Source organism: Athene cunicularia (genome assembly GCF_003259725.1).
Source record: "Athene cunicularia isolate RWA chromosome 2 unlocalized genomic scaffold, athCun1 chr2_part1, whole genome shotgun sequence".
NCBI classification, from domain to species: domain Eukaryota; kingdom Metazoa; phylum Chordata; class Aves; order Strigiformes; family Strigidae; genus Athene; species Athene cunicularia.
The window spans coordinates 148380124-148403190 of NW_020799095.1; the positions used below are offsets into that span (position 1 = coordinate 148380124).

At 41.3% G+C, this 23067-nt stretch overlaps 1 protein-coding gene across 1 annotated transcript in view; it reads right to left on the reverse strand.

Moving 5' to 3' along the window:
- Positions 1-23067, reverse strand: part of COL22A1 (collagen type XXII alpha 1 chain) — a 244421-nt gene that overhangs the window by 57756 nt on the left and 163598 nt on the right. Inside the window, exons 25-33 of the mRNA XM_026843424.1 lie at positions 14424-14477; positions 13989-14042; positions 12943-12996; positions 10496-10549; positions 10048-10083; positions 6111-6173; positions 4864-4917; positions 3790-3831; positions 1888-1920 (exon numbers count right to left, since the gene is read on the reverse strand). Of these exons, the coding sequence (XP_026699225.1) occupies positions 1888-1920; positions 3790-3831; positions 4864-4917; positions 6111-6173; positions 10048-10083; positions 10496-10549; positions 12943-12996; positions 13989-14042; positions 14424-14477 (444 nt within the window). The remainder of the gene's footprint in view (positions 1-1887; positions 1921-3789; positions 3832-4863; positions 4918-6110; positions 6174-10047; positions 10084-10495; positions 10550-12942; positions 12997-13988; positions 14043-14423; positions 14478-23067) is intronic.

Here is a 23067-nt window from a genome sequence, read left to right on the forward strand (position 1 = left end):
GAGGGAGACCACAAAGGGAAGAAGTAACTCAACAAGGGAAGAAGGGTTGTTTTTTTTTTTATGTGCTCGTTTCTCCCACTTCTTCCTCAATATTTGACTTGCATGGTTATGTAAAATTGTCAAAATCCCAGTCTAATGTCCTTGCACAGCCACAAGCACGGAGAGAGGCAGCATTTATTAACCCAACCCGCCAGCAAATCCACCTGAGTCCTTCAAAATTTACCCAACCCAGGACTATCTGCTGAGACTGTTAACACTGTCTGCTAGTGCTGCACACTGTGGAGACCTCAGCCTCTGGCAGCTGGAGTTAATCCACTGCCACCCTCTTCTTTCCTACAGCTCAGTGAACAGAAATGCTGTGGTGACAGCTAACAGCTGCTACCAACCTGGGCCAGATGAGGGCTTACAGCTGCCTTAACCTGCTCTCAGCAGTGTCCTCCTGTAGTGTCAGTTAATGTGTTAGTCATTTCTGTGCCGCTTAAAGGAAGGCAAATGCAGTGGGGGCTCATCTGTGCCCAGCTGCAGTGGGAGACAGAAAGTGAAGTAAGGAGACATCTCTTGGTTTACTGCTTTTTGCTTCTTCCCAACCATGATACCTGACCACCACTGTGGTTCTCACTTTGTCTCCATCTCCAAGAAATATTAAATGGTTTTAACTGGCTAGCTTGCACCCCGTGGAAGATGATCCCTCTCCCTCCTGCCCTGCTGCATCAGCAAGTTTCTGCAGAGTTCACAGTACAGGCTGCACCCAAAACACATAGAGCTGTGGTGGTGGGTAAATGGGAGCTCAAACTCACTAGGTCAGAGATTTTCTATTTCTGACAATTACTAGGATGTGTTTTAAATGAAATTGATTTTAACTAATAACAAGTAAATAGAGTAATAGTTCTGCTGCCTTCTATCCAGGCTGTTCCCTGTGTCTTCCTGTGTAAATTGCTCCCTAGTACTATATACCACATACTCAGTGGAAACCAATGGCAGGTATTGTGTTCTGGAGAGAGCACAGCAACTTTCAGCACTTTGCTGGTCCTGCAGCCTCTGGAACATAACCTATGGCACTCACCTAAGGCTTACTACCACCTTCTGACACATTAATTTGTAGAGCTGTAAACCAAAAGTAACTATCTTCACTGCCCCTTCTCCTCCCAAAGCTTGCAATGCAATATGCAGACCTTGCTACAGCAAGTATCACCACGTTCATCTTGCACATGGAGAAATCCCAGCGACCTGACATGCTGACACACTTCAGTCCTTTTATTCTTTACTGTCTTGTAGCTCATTTACAAGAGTAAAGTGCTCAAAGCAAAACAGAGAACTCCCTCCATGACTGTAGCTCTACAAAGACCATGGAAGATGCCATTGTTCTGCCTATTTCCTTACAATATAACAGTAAACTACAAGCCAAAGGAAAAAGTGAACCGAAGAAGTCTTGTCTCTATTTCCAGTACTACCTCACATTCCTTCCTCAGCCTCTGAAGAACATGGCACATGCACTTTCTTTTCTAATGGCACTTACAGCATACCTCTGCCGTTAATATATGCCATAAAGCCTCCTGGTCCTTAACAAGCTTAATCACATACCAATGGTGTGTTCCTATTTAATGCCAGATATTTCCCCACTATGTGCTGTAAGCACTCTTCATTTAAGAGGCTGGGGCAGCATACAGCTGTGTCCCAGCCACAGCTGGCTTGGATGCCGCTGTAACCAGGACAGCTGTGTGCTTCTCATCATGGCTGGTTACAATGGTGAAGTCACCCAGAACCAGACTCAAGCTAAGTTCTTGACTGAAAGCATTTAAATAACATGGAAAATACTAAGGTGCTGTGTGTTTATCAGATACCAGAGGTAATAAGCCAGAGGTCATGTTTATTTGAAATGTTACTTACAGGAATCCTAGGGTGTGGGGTAAAGAAGGCTGTCTGAAAGAGAAACCAGATTGTTAAAAGAAGCATTGCCTATTTTCCTTGAAATGCAATAATTTATGTATTCTCCTTGTCATTACAGATTACACATTCCATATATCCATCAGTAAGCTTGTGAGCAACTCATTGTAACATCTGGCTGTTTGGAAAAACGCCCACAAATATTAGACATTTCCTAGAGGATGTGAAATATGAACATATACTCACAAACACCCTGTATGTCCCACTGCCATGGAAAAACAATCAATCTTTAACCTTGTTAGCAGGTTTACTGAGCGCAATCTTCAGCTCACTTTCCCACCTGGAGCCATCTTTAGTATTACTAAATTTCCTTACTCCATGGCTGAGCTTGGTGTGTTCTCTCTCTGCTTTGTATTATGTACAAGACACACACATCTCAGCATGGTTGTCCTAGGGATTAAATAGTTATCCTGAAGGACTAGCCACAAAAAAAGGATCAAGTTTTGTAGAGAAAGGCCGTATCTTTTACCGAAACTGATAAAATTAATCCTTTATGAAATGAGGATATGTCAAAATCGTCACCTATTTTTACAGCTGAAATAGAAATAATTTCTCCCTACAATCACGGGAAGCTTGAGCAGTCAGGCATATCTTCTCTATATCTAGCCATATTGTACTGTATTTGTAAGCTGCCTTCTCTGTCTTGACTAAGACAGATTGATCCATTGTGTTGTGACTGGATCATTCTTGCGTGATACGCACGGAGTCTTCCTACATGATACTATGAAGTACCCTGTGTCACAGACTAAAGAGGCCCAGCTAATGTCAGGGAATAAATTTTAGCACCTCCTCCCTTGCCACATGAAGGTCTGTAGGCACTTGATTTTCACCAACAGGTCTCGATTCAAATTCTGTCCATAATGTGACTGTGGCAGCTGTAACCAGCGGTGGTGAGTAGAGATGAAAAGTGGAAAACTGCCATTTTTTGGAGGATCTGTGACTGAGATAAACCCTCCTGTTGCAACAACAGGTCTGTTCCTAGTTCTTACTCCAAGCTGCTTAATCAGATTTTGCTGAAGGGAACTGTGAGGTTTATGTATTTACAGTTAGTGATGCTGGTTTAATTGCCTGTGGTGAACTTCATTGTAATTATGCTCATGATCCCAGAAGTAATTCTGCAGGCTCATTTTTAAAACAATAAATTGATATTTTCTTGGGTTTTTTTGGTTGGTTTGTTTGGGTGGTTTTTAAATTAGCGATCAGGTATGACTGGTTTGTGTGTTGGATCCAGTGCTGAACCCAGAATGAACTCTGGGATGTGAGGGTCTTTCTGGGGTTACAACACAGCGTGGCACGGCATGCTCTGGGAGGCTACAGCATTGCTGAAGCTGAATCCTCCACACCTTAAGTTCACGTCAATGAGAAGCGGAACTCCGTATTCCTCCTGGAAGAAAGTGAAGTGTTCCCCAAGAAGACAAGCGGTTGTTCACAGGTATCTGTTCAGAGCCAGTCTTATCCTGAGGTCTCATTTGGAAAAAATCTAGCTCACCCTGAAAAATCTGTATGAACACACTCCCTGTTTTCAGTCGTGACCTTCTGCAGACAGCTCCCACAGCTGCTAAACAAATCACAAATTCAATTTAAGTGCTACCACAAGGCAAGGGCACATAAAAATGCTGTTTACAAAGAGGCAGAGGAGGGCACAACCTTCCCCAAAAATAAAAGGACCAAATACACCTTGATATTGCTTTCCTGAAGCGAAGGGAGATAACCCCAGAGTAAATGGGTCCTACAGTTTCATCAGAGAAGTAGGGATCTTGCAAAGCTTTGTTTCTGAAGAAGTTATGTGCAGGAAGTGTGATGACACCTTAAATATTGTTACAGCACAGAACAAATCTTACTTACTGTTCCAGGTAAGCCTGGTGGTCCAGGCGAACCCATGTCACCCTAGAGAGAGGAGAAAATTATAACTAAGGATATAAAAAGATGCTCAAATAAAAAACATTATCAACTAGAAGAAGCAACATTACCAGATGAGATGTAAGCCAACAACAACTTGTCAGCTCAGTGACTGAAAATCCTGTAGCACTTCTGTCAGGTGCAATTTATCCCATTGCTCTGGCCAGAACCTGTGCTGTCCTTGCTTTGTTGCATAGAGGATTCTCACTTTGCTGTCTTTATCACTTTATAAATTTATCATTGATCTGACTTCACAGGTCAATGAATTTCTAGTGTTACCCCATCCAGTGCAGGAGTGATATGGTTTGATTTGCATTTTAAGGTAAAGTTGATCAAAATTCCAGATTGAAAGATATGTTTTAGACAAACTTATTTTGTGGATGGAAAAAAAAAAAAAAAAAAAAAAAAAAGTTCTCACCCTCCACAGATGGTGAAAGCCACTGGTAAACTTTGGGCTGGTGTATCCTAGGAAGAACAAAGTGGCACCCATTTCCTGATGGCTATTGACACTATAATGAGGGCAAATTTTTCACTATGCAACCATAGGCATCTGCAAGGTCAGTGCTTCATCTTCACCTTCATGTTCACAGTGGTTGAATGTAAATTTTGTTGAACATCACCTTTGTCTAGTGCCTTCATTTTCACTAAAATGAATAGTATTGTGATGGCAGAAGCCCAGACCATTCCTTAAATTATTGTTCTAGCACATCACAGGCAGGCACAGAAAAGTTCTTTAGAATTTAATTTCAGGCTCATTCCTATCAGACAATTTTAAAAGAGTTTCCTTGAATTAAAGAAACTGTCCTTAGATTTCATCAACTGCTTACTATTTCTTGTATTACTCAATAAATGGTTGTCTCTGTCCCACACAAAGCTTTCTCTGCTGCTTCTCAGAAAGGCTCAGCTAACAGATTTGTAATGTTTCTAATCTTCCTCAGATATTCTCCTGTCACTTGTCTTTGTGTCCTTGCCTCTTTTCCTCGCTTGTCTAGGGAAGAGCATGCTCATTTCATCACTCACCTTTTCTCCTCTTTCACCTTTCAATCCTGGAAGACCATCTTTACCTTTTTCTCCCTAAAAGCAGGGAAAACAAAACAGGAAATATGCATGTTTTGATTTGTTTACATCAGTCTCAGGAGAATATTTTACACTTTCAGCTGATCTTACCTGTCCTCCAAAGTGTGGTGCAAGCAATTAAAAATGTAACATTTTGGAGATGGCTTCGTAAAATCTACTCTATTCTCAAAAGTCAAAAAATAGCAATTAAGTTCATGGAAATGAAAGCACCAATCTTAAATCAACTTGCATGTAGAAGATTCTACTGCCTGATGAAATTATAAATCCAGATTTTTTCTAGTTGGACAAGAGAGGCACCAGAATAGGAGTTAAGACCCAAAGCGGACATTCATACTACCACTTTTGGTTATGTAAAAGATTCTTGAATCATCCATTCACTGGTGCCTACCTCTATTTGGTCCAGGTGACCTGGTCATCTGAATGGGACATGCTTAACAAGGAGGATGTGAATACTTCTCACAGTGTATACACAAAATGTATTTACCCTGCATTCAAACAGGAACTACGTGACCTACATTTCTGATTTTTTATATAGAGAGAATATATTCTATACCCTACGCTATACAGAACATATAATATAGCAAGCCAAATGGTAAGACCTCAGCTGATTTTAGATCCTTCTTGCTCACATTTAAGCATGCAGTCAGTTATAAACCAGGAGTACAGGCCTTGTTTACATGGCTACATTTACTTTCATGCCCCTGATCCAACTATTTCCTGGTATGTCGATGCCTCTGGAGGTCTGGAACTATCCAGGGGAAGGAGTAAACACCAGGACTTGGACTTCACCAGGAATCAGAAAATGATTCAATCATCTGAAGCCTTCTCCAAGGCTTAGTGACACAGGTGATGTGATTTTTTTGTTGTGATTTATTTTTTTAAATGATCTTAAATCAGGCAGGTATTTCTGAAACTAAGGCCTAAAGACCACTGAACCTCTTCTACTGCCTCACGAGTCATAACCTTCTGCATTTCGGATAGACACTGTTCATTAGCACCTCTGCTGCAGTTAGGAACAGTCACTAGGCAGTAAAGTCCCTTTTTGGAAGGGGTACTTGGTAACCTTTGTGGATGTCAATCAGCTGCTCACCACAGCAATCACACCAAAAGAGAACATCATCTAGGGACACTTGAGAAGTCCTCCTGGTGCCAAATGTCAAAAAAAGTCAAGCTATGGCTCAGTCACTCACTTCATCTCCTTTTTCTCCTCTCAGTCCAGGTAAACCTTGAGGACCAGGAAGACCTGCTTCACCCTGAAAGTAAGATAAAGAAGTGTGTGAAATCTAGGAAGAGACATCAAGCATGTATTCTACTAATAAACCCCTTGACTTTCAAAGATAATTAATAATGAGAAGGCAGTATGGTGGATCAAAGTGTTCTCTTACTCCTGTCAGTAAAAAATGCATCATCTGCTCTTTAGAGTAGGCTAATCTAGCCACAGTGCCCTTGGGCTGGGAAGGATGAAACCTTGATTTAGCTATCTCTTTGTGTGTCTGATACTAGACTGTGAATTGTTCAGAACTCATGACTGCAGATTTTTTTCTTCTTGACACCTAATGACACCATAATACACATGGTCTATGCTCTAGGCCAGAACCTGCCCCAGTTTTTTCGTGGGATTGATTATAGATGTAGTTTGCTGAGAGGGAATGGGATGTTTGATTAACATATAATTTCTTATTCTTGGAAAATCATTACTTAAAACAACAGCAAAGACCTTTATTTTTTTTTTCTGTTAAACTGTTAACTGACACCATGGAATTTAGGACCTGTTTTCTTCATGCAGCTCTGTAGGACGACCAAGAAATCAAAACAAAAAAAAAAAAAAAAAAAAAAAAAAAAATTTAATTTTTAATGATCTGATGTAGTCTGGAAATGCAAAACCTGCACTGCATTAATCTGACCATTACAGATGTTGGACGAACACATCTAGAATTTTCTAGAGGCGTGTTTTACCAACTATTAAGCCTAGCATAAAGGACACAGCCAGCATAAAGGTGAACCAATAACCAAATTGTATTTGATGCAAAAGGGTCAGTACATGGGTGAGCACTGGGAGTACAAACAGGTCAGTCAAATTATACATAATTGACATCAATCCCACCAACCCCAACAACACTACCACACAACCAACAAAGGGTGGAATAAATGGTGCAATGCAGTCTCCCATAGAAGGGACAGGAGACAAGCAGGTCAACCAGCCAAACACATAAGACCAAGGAAGCCACACACTGAATCCCTACACAGCCCACGTTTACAAAAGCCAGACCTGACTGGAGCCCAGTCCCAGGGAGGCAGGAGGTCCTTCCCCAACAGGGAACTCTGCACAGGGCACCCACCTCACACACAGACACTGCCCTGCCTGCAAGGGGTCCCAGCTGTTATCCCTCAGTGGACACCTGACCTGGGGTTACTCACTGCAGAGCCCTGGGGCTCAGTGACCCAATGGCTCTGTCTGCAAGGCCGCCCCACCCTGGAGGGAAGCCTAAAGGGAAACTCACCCCCCTTTGGGAAGGGCTGTGGGAATCACCCACATGTCAACCTTAACTTGGGGCTGGGGGTTGAAACCCCAACATTTCAAGGTGCTATTGCACATTTGGATTTCTTTCTGTTTGAACCTTACCTTTGAGTTGCTACTTTATAATACTTGCTATTGGAGTAATTATGATCTCTGTGTCATGTGATGCGTTCTACATATATCGAGGATTCAATTATATTTAGCTCCAGATTGACCCAGTTTGTCATCTGAAAATAACCATGTGGTTTCCTATTTATAATTATTCTGCTATATCTGCATTTGTAATGCAGTATCACAAATGATCTCAGACATGGACAGGACCCAAATGTCCTAAGTGCTGTATGAATACTGAAGAAAGGTGATTCCCACTTTAAAGATATTATCTCTGAAGTATAGGAAGAGTCAAAACATCATGATATAGGTGCAAGGAGTCTGTAGAAGAAATCAGGTGAGAAACAAGATGCTATGGTGACCAAGTAGGAACATCAGAGTGACCTTTGGAGAATTCTGAAGACAGTGACATTTGGTGACAGAGGGAGTGGTGTTTTATGAGAGCCACTGCAGGACCGTGGCTGATGGTGAGATCCCAGAGATTATGAAGACAAACAGAGGGCCTAATGTTAAAGGGAGAAAAAAAAGGAGAGTTTAGAGGGAAAAAAAAAAAAAAAAAGTGGTGTAAATTTGGCCCCTGGAAAGATACTGAAGCAAAATGTCAATGAATGTGTATGAGCTCAAGGACAGAAAGGTAATACGAAACAGCCAATATGGATTTGTTAAAAACCAATCATGTCAAACCCACCCAGTTCCCTCCCTTGACAGGATAACCAAGCAGACAAGAAGGAAGCATTTATGTGATGCCTCTTGACACTAAGGCATCTGACACATGGCCAACATGACATTCTCATAGCAAACTACAGAAATACAGCTTAGAAGAACGGTGTCTGGAGGATGGTGAACACCTGATTGAAGAAACTACATTCACACACCTGTTATTAGCTGTTTCCTGTCAAATTCAGAGGACATATGAAGTCCTCTAAGGTTCTGCACCATTCAATATTTTAATTTATGACTAGGTGACACACAAGAAAACAGTTGTGAAATCTGTGGAGAACACCACACCGTGGAGAAAGAGGCAAGTGTTTTGTAAGGTGGTATCAGAATTCAAAATAACCCTGTGTGGGGAAGCGATCCAGACCAAATGGCAACACTTCGGTTGTGGGTCTGACATTTCCTTGCACTGACCCCAAAAATGCCTGGCAACAACAAGTCCCCAACTGCAACTGCAAGCCAGGCAGTTTGTTTGCCCAGTGACAGCAAAATGAGACCACTGGGTGGTGGCCATATGAACCATCAAGGAAGGGTATAGAAATGGGTCCATGAGAGCCCGATGTGAGTGCTCCTGAGGAATGGCTCGCTTGCACCATGGTGATCTCCCCTTACTTGGGATGCCAGGTAAGGATACTTTCCTGGGAACTCCGTGATACCCATTAGGTAGATGATAAGGAATTTTGGAATAGAAGCAGAACAGTCCCCACTCACATGGTGGTGTATTTGTTATCCACTCAGTAAATGCCTTATCCCCAATAAACCTCACTTTGTACCTTGGACTCAGAAGCGTATTCCTTCAAGGGTAGATAGTGGCAGGTGGGCTGACCATGACACTCTAATAGGAAAAATGGTCAGCAACTCCTAAAATTAAATGGTCACAGAGAGAGAACCACCCCTTATGGAAAGCTGCTATATGAGACTCCTCATGGAAGCTTCTTCCCTTACTTCATCTAAGGCCAGTTTGTGGTACATGTTCTGCTCTATTGCACAAAACATCTTGGGAGAAGAGGTCACGACCATCTCCCATTTCATCTTTGTAGCAGAAGATTAGACTGAGACTGGTAAGAGTAAAAGACTGAGGCTCTGATACTCTGAGGCTGGCATATACTCTGTACCCCAAAATCCTAAGATGTGTGCCCAAATATGAGTCTGTTTTATACAGATTTCTCTTTCTACAGGTTTTCATACAACAGTTGAAAAGTTGGCATGTAGATGACAACATTAACATCTATGGTTAATGGTCTTGACTGGGTTCTAGACAGATGTGTGCTTTAGGAAATCAAGAGACATTTCCCTGGTTCTTCACTTAGTTCAGCAGTTGTCAGCTGAAACCCAAAGCCCAATAAAAAAGGACCAAGATAACTGTAACTTCTAGCAGTCATTTGGGGTCATTTAGAAATGACAGCATCACCCTTTACATCACATAGTTAGAGAAGTTCCACATCTTCTAGAACCAGCACCCTGGGTTAATGTGAGGTGTGAAGGAACACCAGCACTTTTAAGTCACTCTGCTTTCCTTTCCTTCCCTATCCACCAGGAACAAGGTAGTTGAATTTTCCAGGGTACAATGAAAAACTGGATTTAGCATATTTTTCCTCTGAAACTTTTGCATTATTCTGTCCAGCCATGAGTCTCATCCACTCATCTGTTGCATCTTCAATCACAGATGTAAATGATTTGCATAGAACTCAACACTGGAAAATGGCTTTGTTATTTCACGTGGTCACTTTATATTGTGCTGACAGGTAGGCCTTGCTGTTAAGACTGTTTTTCCTGCTCACCTGCTCACCAGGTTGGCCACGGCTCCCTGGTTCACCCTGGAAAAACAAAAGCAAAACATCAACATTGCAAGGACCTGACCCTTCATGTAGGAAGCAGTAATACTTTCTCATTAATAAAGTGTGTCCGCTATGGTCTTGGCCCATGTTCTTCTACCTGCTCCTCATAAGGCACTGTAATTGCCTTCTTGATGGCTTGGGTACCCAGACCACAGGAGCCAATGCAAGGGTCAGGTCGGATGTGCCTACACATGTAGACTTGAGAGAGAAGCATCAAACCATGTTTGCTATTTTGAAACACCATGAACTCAGAAGGGCATTAAGCTGCCCCTGTTCATCCTCTTATGCCTCCAACTTTAGAGGAATCTTACTCTCCTGACTTCAGTATAAGACCTTCTGAAAACTTGATTGACTCAACAGCTACAGTAAACTATAAAATAAAATTCCTTACCTTAGGGCCAGATTTTCCAGGAAAGCCTTCCTCACCCTTTCCCCCTTGTTCTCCCTGCAGGGAACACAAGACGTTATATACAAACTCCTCTGCTAGTGCAGCACATTTGCAGGCACTGGTGAGGAATATTTTGATTCAGATCCTCACTGTTAGCCTAAGGATGTAAACAGAGCCACATGAGAATGTTTCCTGGAATGTTTTTCCATCCTTGTGCTGTTTGCAATCTCATCTCCAGCAACGATCACCCTACTGGAGTATTTCTGGAATAACAGAAAGTCAAACACTGTTACATTAAAGATGCCCATAGCGAATTACCTGAAAAGCAAAAACTTTAATTCAGTTTCTTCAAAATATATGTGCTTAGAAAGTCTACATTATTTCTACTAAGAAAAATAAATAATCATGGGATTGAGACCTTGGCCACAGGGCCTCTTCGGTAAATACTTTTAAACTGATCTTTCAACTAGGGTGGTGTCAGCATGGAGAGTGGACACAGCAGTGGGTTAAGAGCTGAAACATGCTACATAGCTAGGAAGTGCAGTAGATACTACACAGGGCTGTGGATAGATCCAAAGATTTATTTAGCCCCAGAAATTTGTTTCAGGCTCCAAATTCTTCATCTTTACTCATCAGTAAATGAGAGCTGGGGACTTTGCTAGACCTGGGCTCAAGCACTCAGTGCACTCAGTTGAGAGAGGCAAGTATAAATGTAGTGTGATACTGGAACAAGAAGGGGTCATAGTGTTCAAGTATCAGAGACAAGAAGACTGCTGCCAATGAAGTCTAGTAGATGGCTAAGAGCTGTTGTCCTTATTGCAATAGAGTGTCATCATCCCCAAAGCCTAGCTTAGCCTTCATATTCTTTGACATTTATTTACATAGTGATGGCAAGTCAACCAGAGTGTCTCCTACCTCTGAGTCTCCTACCTCCCTTCTCCCACTGCAGAGACAGCAAAGGAGACAACTTTTCCTAATCTGTCACTTATAGAAGCTTTCAAATGGAGCATAAGTAGTAGGAAATGATGAAGAACCGTCTTTCTGCCACACAGACCTACAGAAGCCTTAGGGGGATGTAATCTCTTCTTTCCAGCCTTTCAGGAAGGAAAGAAAGGAATGTCTTTGGAGCCTTTCAAAATTCTTCATTCTTCTTTGTGCCTTAGACACATGCCTTGACTTGACAGTGTCACTGGCTTTCCTGGGTGACAGTAGAAGCTTCTCTGTTTGCACTGCTCAGCTGTGCCGAATTGGATGCAGTAGTTGCAGACTGGAGGACGATGTCTCATCCCTGTTGTATTTACAACCAACTCCATCTTCATAATGACTCAGTACAGTGCAAGCACACCAGCTGACTTGGCCCTGGAGCTTCACTGGTGATGTGGGATTTGTGAAGGTGTGATTGGCTCTGAATATCTGCTGTCCCTCCTGCTTGCACTTGCTAGCTGTGGTGGTGTAATTCCACACACACCCCCACCCCACTCCCAATCTGCCTCTCCTCCTGGGTCACTTGGTGATTAATCTGATTCCTTCCCCTCTCCTGGGCCACACACCAACCTGGGGAGATAATTACTGCTGATGGCAGTAAACTGGGCATTAAGACACCCCTTTAACGAGCCTGGCTCTGCCCTCCTTATCACTTGGGAACATTATAACAGCCAATCACCTTCTAACGGCCTGGCAGAACAATAACAGAATTGCACACGCATCAAGTTCTTGCACAACTGGTGTAAGACACCAGAACACCTCATTGTCCAGATAGGCTGGAGTGGTAAGTATCTGACAAATGCCAGTTATCTTGGACGCTATAAACAACAGCTCCAAGTGAGACCCTTTGAGCTCTCCTGGACTGCATCGGCCTGTGAGACTCCTCTCAGGCATTAACTCCTCAAGGTACCATACACTGACAGAGCTGACAGAAGGCCAGGGCAAAGTCAACCCACTGGAGTCTCAATTATCGCCCGTTGAGGAATGCTAATGCATTGTATTTACTCTAAACTCAAGCAAAAGGAAATTTTAACTTTGAGCTAGCTTCTCTTGCACCCACTCTCTGCTTACTGGTGTGTTTAGGTATACACAGTTATAGTCACGAGTGTGGGGACATACATATTTTACTGGATCGAAAGACTTTTGTCTGTTTGTGTGTGTGTTCATTTTGTATTTGTGCATATGCGTGTATATATGTATAGATTTAAGGTACCGTACAGTAAGTTAGTGTGAATTTTGTTATCTTCAAATCTGTAGTTAAGTACCTATTTCAATCATAACATATTTTACCAAATTATTTTGTACATCTTTAAACTGGTTAATAATTAAGTACTGCTTGGTCATTAATAAATCTTGATTTGCTGCTAAAGCATTTACTGTATTAATACTTTCATTCGTGACACCAGCTCACCCAGATAAGCTGCCCAGGTAAGTAGCTTACTAGCAGTGTAAGTGGCATCACTAACCTTTTGACCAGGAAGCCCAGGAAGCCCATTTAATCCATCTTTTCCAGGCAACCCCTAAACAAGAGAAAATCGTAAGATTTAAGCGCCTGTTCTTTAAATCATTAACATCAAGCTCAGCATGAGCACATAAGTTCATCCCTCTTGCCATTAACCTATGTTTAAGAAAAGAAGAATCATCTCATGTGTTTGGTTTTTTTTTTTACTTTTTCCCTACTGTGACTCAAAACATACAAAATTTCTCACAATACACATACCTGCTCAGCCCTTTTCCCCATATCCCAGTTTTGGTGAATAACCACTGGATGTCAGTGTGGTTACAGAGAAACAACAGTAGAGAGATTTTATAAACTGCCTTCTTAAATAACTTTAAAAATTATTATTTTATTCATGATTCTCTGTAAGTCTCTATTATCTGTAGCTATAAATATTTTTTAAAGTCTATTTCTCCTTATAAATATTGGTAATTTCTTATACAATACACATATTCTGAAAATTAAATCTACAACCTATAGTGACAGAATTGTTCAGCAAGTTAAGAATTAAAATTACTTCCTCTAATGCATTTAAATATCAAAAAAAAGTTTTGTCCCCTTTTCAAGTGTCAGTTAATCCCCAAACACTGCATGTTGTAGGTGGTACTTCTTAATACTAACATTTTCATAATTCACCTTTCTTGATCTAAAAGCCAACAGAGATTGCTATGCTCTGCTAAATCTGAGATTCTCATTTCAGTTTTTTTGCCTAATGAGAAAACTCCAGGTTTGGAAGAACAGTGTCTTGCCAAATACAAAATGACTTTTGAAATGTATCATACAAAGAAAACTGCATGGTCCCAGTGTGTAGGAATAGTGGAGCGGCAGCTGGTAAAATTCTTGCTCATAAAAGTTGACAGGGGCTAATGTCTGCATTAAAGGTGACAGCGTTGGAGCCCACATTAAAACCTTGTGTGCAAACAAGCTGCAGAAAACGAGACAAAGACTTGAGAATTAAAGTATCGAAAGTCAGGGAGAGCATGGAAGCAAAGGAAGCAGTTCCTCCACACTTACAGCTGGTCCTGGTGGTCCACTTCTACCAGAAACTCCAATCTCTCCTGGCAATCCCTGAAAAATTAAATAATAATTAAAAAACAAAACAACAACCAAAAAAAAAAAATAATCGGTATTTCTGTCCTTTGCAGCAACCTCACTGAAGGTTACTGCTTTCAATTTAAATGCAATTTTCCCTTCCACAGCAGTTGGGTCTCTGCCACGGGGAGTCCTGTAGACATTGACTTATCCCCAGGTAGCACCAACCCGGTTCCAATGCTCAGCACAGAAAAGCTGTCCTCTAGGACCAGCTGTGGCTTTTCAGTGAGAAAATACAAAAAACACATTGCCAGAGGCTCTAACTCACTTCCCACTGAAACCCATCACCTACAATTCTCCCCAGCTGTTTTCCTTCTCCTTGATATAAAACAAAATACCCCAAGCTTGTTTTCTTACTGGTGCTCCAGGTGGTCCAGGTGGTCCAGCAATGCCTGGGGGCCCTGGAGGTCCCTGTAAGAGATGGAAGCAAAACCAGTTTATCAACCTCTCTGATAGGGGCCGTAAGCCTCAGGTCCTTCTCTGTGCAGTTGGGGTCCTCTTTGAAATGGGCAAAATCACTGAGCTTTATTTCATTAACTTCTACCCCAAAAAATGCAATATGCCAAACTGAGCTCCAAGGGAACCATGCTCACCAGCAGAACAGAATCTCCAGCTTAAACCACTAATTACTAGTTATAAATTGAGCTCCATCCTCCACTACAGTACCAGAGGAATTGAAGGCTGTCAATGGTAACGCACAACACAAAGCTTGTCCAGTGGGATTCCTTGTAGCATCGATTCTAATTTAATCTTGATTAATGTTGACTCAAAGTGAACAATTTACCTCTGCAAAAAAGATCTCTGAAGTAACTAATGAATGGAACAGGCTTGTGGTTTGGGCTTTTTTTTTTTTTTGAGGGTGGGGGTAAAAATATGAATCCAGGAGTATGGAGAAACAATGTAGTGAATCGTTTTAAACAAATGCACTGCCATTTTAGTGCTCTGCGTTAACCTTGTTGATAGTAAAACATCCTCACAAATTCATACTTCAATGTACACATTCAGTTGGAAATGTCCTAACAGTCTTTCTTACTCATCTCCCTGCAACAGCTGTTTCTCTTAGGGAAAATATTCTCGCAATAGCCATCCGATTTTCAGAGGGATTTATTTTTGTGTATTGAGCAAATTGTTAAATTTGGCTTCCTAGCTGAGAAATTTGTTTCTATACTCGATAGATCTTAACAGGTTGCTTGAGATGCAGAGGTGTTTGTTACTTCCAGCTTCCACTGTAGGCAAGACAGGATTTCTCCCATGCTCAGAATGAAGCATGTGTTCATCTATTTTTTGGATCAGGACCTAAGCAAACAACATGAGAATGAATGTGAGGAATGGATATATAACTGACTTGAAATTTTACCCTGGCTGTGTCTTTCTGACTTTCTAACACGATGATTTAATACATTTTCAGTTTTCATCATAAGGGGAGTTCTGGTGTCTTTGTACTTAAAAAAAAAAAAAACAACAAACAATACCCTTCCCCTGTGCAAACTCTTTGTAAAGAATTGAAACTGAGTGACTGATACAAGATAGAAAATGGCCAGTCAGCATTTTCTCTGTCACCATTCAATATCACAAAGCACAGCTTTTATGATTAAGGTATTATGAGTAATGGATCAATATTAGCATTTCACATTTAAGGAAAAATGTAGCTGAAGAGAAGAAAATGGTGTAAAAAAATGAGGACAAGGAGTTACTTGTGGCGTAGTTTGACAGAGAAAGTAACAGATGAGTGGTCTTTTCAGAGTACACTTGTAAAATTCAGCCAGAAGAGAAGACAGCCTCTCACCAATAGATGGGGCAAAGCGACCAAAAAAGGGACCTGCAGATGCACTTGCCTCTCATGATCTGCTTTCATAGCAGCTCAGAACAGACATGGAGTCATCGCGACATCAGCATTTACAGAGTGCCTCAAATGTAAGCACAACTAAAAAATCCCCAGAAAGATGTGCTTTGGGATGCACGGATGCTGCTGACATAATTCCTGGGGAGCCTCATGTTGGTTTCTAGGGTCATCGGTTCAGATGTTATTGCAGGAGGTCCTTGCATTTAAGGAGCTCTAGTCCTATCAGGAAACACCGGGTTGAGACCATCCATCACTTAAAAAAGGCTTTGCCATTCAAAGAAGGTAATTAACAGTCCAAATTAGCCCAGCACAAGGGAAAATACCACACTGTAGACACAACTGGATGGAGTGATATCAGACAGCAGGGCCATGGAAGTTCTGCTTGGTCCTACTCCACCTCTAGACGGTATTGCTGAGAGGCCCTGCCAAAGATACGGGTCCCAAGAAGGGGTTTCCATGAAGAATGAGTGCAGTACTGGGAAAGAAGGCAAAGGTACCTTTAGAAAAACAAAGCCAGACTGAGCCAGCGGCAGAGTGAACTATGCATTAATGCACGAAAGTGCAGAATTTAACTTTGCAGACTTTTGTTGACAACTGCATTGGTTCCTGCCTGATTTTGTTCTCTCTGCCAATAACTGAACCACCTCCCACTATGAAACACATATTCTTCATGGCCCTACAACAGGAAGCTTCTATCAAGAGGTGAAAATCCTGTCAGGACTCAGTCTCAGCCCAAGCATCCCCAGGTATGATGCAAGCTACCCCACACAGTACAGACAGGGGTCAGTCTGACCTAAAAGCAAAGCCTCACTCGAGCATCTGTCAGTAACACGTGTAATCCCTGAAACATGAGGTGCTACATCCTTCTCATCCCAGCTATTTCTCCTAGTAACTCCTGATATTCTCATTATTCAAGACAATTTCTAATAACTCTCTTAAACTTTCTATATTCTGGACCACAATACCTTTATGCAACCACTTTGAAATGGAAGCACACCGATCCTTACCCTAAATTGCCACTAATAATTCACTTCATTGCTCTTCATGAGAGCGATCATCCAGGATGTCATGCCCAAGACTGGTTTACTCAGGTAGCTTCACCACAAGTTGCACCAACAAATGCTACACCCACTAATGGAGAGCTCTTCTGATAAAAGCCTCTCTGAGATGGATGTAGAAGGAACAATTTTGCGTAATGACCACCAGTATCGCTGGGAGATGCAGAGGATGCTGACAGCCTGCTCCAGCTGACTGCGTACAACATACATCTACTGCCCTACTGGATTTCTGGCTTTCTGCAGCCTGGGCTACAGCAAATGACTGGGATGCAGAGAAATAAAATGGCATGATCACATGAAAGCTGCAGAAATACATCATACATGTCCTTTATGGAGCCTGCCCTTTCGCTGCTGTCCAGAGAAAATCAGTTTCACTAGCATATAAATTTCTGTTATTGTAGCCCTTCTCCTGATTTCTGAGTACTCTTCAGAGCAAGGGCTATTCTTTCTAAGTATATAGAAACAACCACACTGACACCAATTATTTGTGATTTAAAAAAACCCCAAACCAACATAAACCAGCAGCAGGACAACTTGTAATGCTCAACCCTCAAAATCTCATGCCATCTGTTTTCTTTGCTTACCTTTTTCAACTGAATTCAGATTAAAGTACCTGATTTAAATGATCACCTTTTTCAGTGATCATTTGATGAATTATATGGATGACAGTCCCTGACCCAGATTTAGTCCCCAGTGTTCACAGAACCATAGAATCATAGAATGGTTTAGATTGGAAGGGACCTTAAAACTCATCTAGTCCCAACCCCCTGCCATGGGCAGGGCCACCTTCTACTAGCCCAGGTTGCCCAAAGCCCCGTCCAACCTGGGCTTGAACCCTTCCAGGGAGGGGGCAGCCACAGCTTCTCTGTTGTCCCTTTAAAACTCTGATATAGAAGAAAGTAATCATGGAGTGTTTTTTTCTGACTGGTAAACACTCTGATGTGTGCTTCCTACATGCTAGAAGCAAAAACTGGTGTATGAAAACTTATAACTTGACTTAAATAAAGTCAAACTCAGTTTGGAAAACAAAGGCAAAACATGGATCTTTTATAAAAATGTTTAAACCAAATTACTTTCAGACTCTTGTTTTGAAACAAAAAAATTTCAAATGTTCATTAAAATCCAAATAATGTATGGAGTGGTGTGTGTGTGTCGTGGGGTGGGACATCTTTAAGATCAAGGAGGGGGATGTATTTTTTTAGGCTTGTGTTTCATGCAGCTCATTCCTTAGACAAAGTAATTCAGGGACAGTTCACAGGAAAGAAACATGACACTCTCCATATTGGAGGAACAGCTGTGCCTGTCCTTGCGGATCTACTAAAGGATGCTCTCCTCTTCCAGTGTGTACCTTGCTGAAAGACAGGCTGGGAAAGGCAGAGCTATTAAGATTTAAGTTCTTCACTCCCTAAGGAAGCTCTGGAAAGGAACAAATACCTTGTCTGTGACTACATCAGTAGGCTGCTTGGCCTAAATCTCTTTTCCATAAAAGAAGGGATGGCTGTGTTTTAGAAGGAGGTGAACAAATGCCATTCCAAGATGGAAACTGAAGTCTGATGACTTTTCCAGATATCTGTCTCTGGAAGCAAAGTTTGCACAGACATATTTTCTGTATAATATTCCATGCTGATGACTAGATTCTCTTACGCTATGAGAAAGGCTGAGATAAGCCTTTAACCCATGTCAAAACAGACCGTGGTCTGGGCTTTTTAGGGGGTGCACCAGTTTTATGAGGGAGAAGAACCTCCGGGACATGCAGGAGTATTCTGTCTGCTGCCACAATGATGGCAAAATACATAACTACGCTGCTGACAGCCATTTCCCTTCCAGTGTCTGTGCTTGTCTCCACTTCAATTACCCCATGCAATTTCAAAGTCCGCACAGACCCGTCCTGTTGGCTTGGTGCTGTCTCCCCCTCTGTTTCCACTTTTCTCCCATCAGAAACGAGGCTGTTGCAGCTGGTTTTGTGGAGCAGTCCATGTGTCTCACTATGGCCCTCGCTACTTCAACTCTCCATTTCTCCTCCACTGCATCTGAGTCATTTCTGGTATCAGCTCCTCAAATCTGCTCTTCATTCCTCACCCCAGGTGCTACCAGCACAATTTTGTGAATTATTTTCAGTAATGCTGCATTAGAACACCATATTGCTGTCTCTGCCTAAATCCTGCCTTACAAACCAAGACAAAAATAAGAGAATATAGATAAAGCTTGTTTCTGATGACACTGAAAACTAAAAGCCTAAAGAGCCAACAGATCTGAACAGTTACCTACGATGCATGCTCTACAGTCAGCTTCAGTGATAGTGTCGTAATTCATAAGTAGATGCGGTCTCCAGTTATTTAACCAGGTGACATTGTAATTGGAGCACCAACATTAATTTTTAAAATAAAGTTTTTTCAACAACAATTCTCTGAACTATCTTTCTAGCTCTGTAAAAGTACGGAGCAAACTTGACTTTGTACATAGCAGTCTCTCCAGGAGAATTTTTTGCTTCCAGTGAAAGGCGGTATTTGTTTAATTTCATCACTTACTATAAGATATGGACATGGTTTCTTCTGTCTGCAGAGGAAGATTTATTTCCCTATGTGTTCGCTTTGAGTTGGATTCCTGAGTCAGTGCAGCAAATGAGAAAAACAGCAAAAAACCCTCCCTTATGTTCTTTTGTTTCACTACTACTAGTGATCTGCACTGATGAAGAGTCTTTCTTTCTTTCTTTCTCTTCTTTCTTTCTTTCTTTCTTTCTTTCTTTCTTTCTTTCTTTCTTTCTTTCTTTCTTTCTTTCTTTCTTTCTTTCTTTCTTTCCCCTTTCTTTCTTTCTTTCTTTCTTTCTTTCTTTCTTTCTTTCTTTCTTTCTTTCTTTCTTTCTTTCTTTCTTTCTTTTTGTTAAAGGTATAGATCTTATTAAAGATAGCTCTGAGCAATATCTTCCAATTTTGAGCAGCACTGGCATAGTTTGAATTCAATCTGAGCTTTGCAGCTGGGGTCTGTATCCTTTTCTTACATTCTGCAGTATTAACTTGCATTATAGAAAGGATGTTAAGGATACCATGCATTTCAGAGGATATCATTTATTTCCTGAATTAGTTAAGAAAGTTCAGCTTAAGCTTACACCCTAAGGACAAGTCTGTACTAATTAAATCATTGCCAGCTACAACCATAAAAGGTACAGCTTGTACTGGTCTTCCTCACGGGTCTTAGTTTTACCACCATGCTATCTAGTATAAGGCAAAATCTCAATTACAGCCCAGAAATATTACAAATGTGAGGTATGGCATTTTTTGTTTAAAACTCAAAGAGTTTTGACATCTTTTGCTGTCTCATGGGTGGACGGCATATACCTGCTCAGCTCGGGGAATCTAGAGTGGTTCAGTGGACCGATTGCAGGTATCTGCTTTAGGAGAGCTTCAGACTCCACTGACGATATTAGCTGGATCTTCATCAACAGGAGCCTATCCTTAACCCAACAAACGCTTGCATTTGGAGCTGACTCCCAGCCCTGGTAATTCAGTGATACAGCTCAGAGTGTCTGAGCCCTCTGCTAGCACAGGGGCATCAGCTGCCCTCTCTGGGGAGCCTGTGAACACAGCCTACATGGCCCACATAGTGTATACAGCCTAACTGCAGATTTCCCTCCTCCTTAGGATACCCCCTCATGCCTAGAAAAGCATTTTTTGCAAACATACCTCATCAAATGCCTTCAGTCCCTTCTCTGAACTCTTTCTATCAACAGACGATGGGATAGACAATATATACACATACATCTATGTATACAGAGATTTCAGGTGACCATGCAGAAATGCACAGCTTTGTTGTTTCCCGTGCTTGGTACCCATCTATCTATTTCAACTGAAAGTGCTTTATAGAAATGCTCATTTTTCAGTCTGCATTTCAACCACCTCCTGCAATAGAAGTTTGGCCCATGATTAAGGTTCAAGGAAACTAAAATAGTACAAATAAATAATAACAGGATAAACACATGATGAGTTCAGATGTCTGTGTCCTTGCTGCAGGAAAATAATTTGCATCCAGAGGGGAAATAAGACCCAGAGTGTCTACTCTATGGCTTAATGATGTTGCAAGATGCACCATTTCTAAAAGGTCACTGGAAAATAAATGCCCATTTTTGAGGGTGCTGGCTGGACAACATGGAGCAAATAATGCACATGGGTTCACCACTACAGCTGATTTAGAACAAAAAAAAAAAAAAAGTTTAAATATCTTTTTGGATTAAAATGTAGTTTGAGTTGGTGTGTGCAAGGAGAGAGGCAAAACTAGGGCTACACTATTGTGACAAAACATCCGCAGGCTAGCTTAGAAGTTGCCTCCTGGCTACTGCTTCAGGATTTGACACTTAAATTAACTCTCAAATATGACCACACCCAGCCAATGGTCCCTGAGAGTTGGACTGACATAATCTCAACTGCAGTTCATCACTGGATCTGCTGACCCAGCTCCAGAACAGCCCTCAGGTTGGTTCCCTTCCACAGCTGCCTGATCCTTCTGTGACTTCTGTTGGACTGAGCACAACAGCAAATATTTCCCTTGATGAAGGCCAACACCAACTTCAGATTGTCTTTTCTATGTCTTTCAGCAACAATGTGCCTTCTACAGCTTCTATATTCACTCCTTCATTTTGCCCATACAACTATCAATGGGGTGAATCCGGTCAGAAAACAAAAGTATATTGAAATTTAAAACAGCAGAGGAAAGGGAGGTTATTTTAGTGTTCTAATCTAGTTTATGTATGGCCAATCCAAATCAGTTGGTCTTCAGTGCCATGGAGACAGCACAGGAACAGGTGATGAAGAGTTCCATACATGACTTGGAAGAATATCCACGTAACTACAGCATAAGGAAACCACTTTTCTTCCTGGGTATTTTTGGTGCATAGTTTGCTTAAGAAAAAAAAAAATGCTGATAAAGTGCTTAAAAAAACTAATGTTACAGAAAGTGCTGTTAAGCTGAAAAGTAGTTTTAACGCAAACTGAATGTAAGCACTTTCTCCAAACAGAAATCTGGAAATCTGCAGTCGTAAGTCCAGAACAGAGTGCCGCTGCAAGAATAGGAACAATATTTTTCCATTCTTAGAGTTAGCTTGGAGGAACAGTCAATTTAAGTATTCCTTGAATGGGGTAGCATTATATGTGGTTTTAATTAACATAAAATTTGCTAACTTTATTTAGACTGTGCTGAAAGGAAAATTACTTAATGCTATGTCAGCAGTTTTCTCAGATACATTTATGAAGTCGCTAACACATGCATATATATATTTTTAAAAGTTGTAGGAAACTTGAGCTGAACAAGTGTGACACTGTTTGGATGGATACTGTCAGATTTAACAGAAATAATGCATGGAGAAAAATCTTCACCCAAAAGCAAGGGATATCCTCTCCCAGTGGTTCAGAAGGCTTGGGGGGACCTTTTAATATGATCTAATAGAAAACAAACAAACAAACAAACAAACACAAAACCAAAACCAACAATATCTTTAAAATCCATTAGAAATACTGTCTTCATTCGTCTTGAAGGCTGCTGATTAAATACTTGTAAACCAGATACTGTACCAAAGGAAAAAGTCTTAAAATTATGTAAACCAGTATCAAGTGGTGTTTCGCAGGGCAAGGTTCCCAGCTGGACACAAGGGCCCTCACCTGCAGAGGGCCGCAAGCCCTTGGATTGCCTCTCTGATGTCCTCCACAGACATGTGAACAGCTCATTACAAAACGTCTGCCAGAGAAACCATTTCTAGATCTTGTTTCCTGGTTACAGGGGCATAGCTTGCCAGAGGAAATAAATGAAAAATCAGCATCTGCTGTCTAGCAGTGTGCTGTTTGTTGCAATACATCACCAACAGCTGTACTAACGGAGGCTCTTCATTCCTACCCAAAACTTAACTAATTATTGAATCAAAATACCAAAGCCAAAGGCCCAGTTTGTTAATTTATTGTGGAAAAGGGAATGAATGAAATGTTTTATCCTGAGTGCTCAGCTTAAAGTGAGGTTGCATCTTTCACGCTTGAGGACATTCCTGCAGATATTTTTCTTATTGCAGGGGTGACCCTACAAAGTAACTCAGGTCAGCTGAGTTTGGCTACAAAGTTTG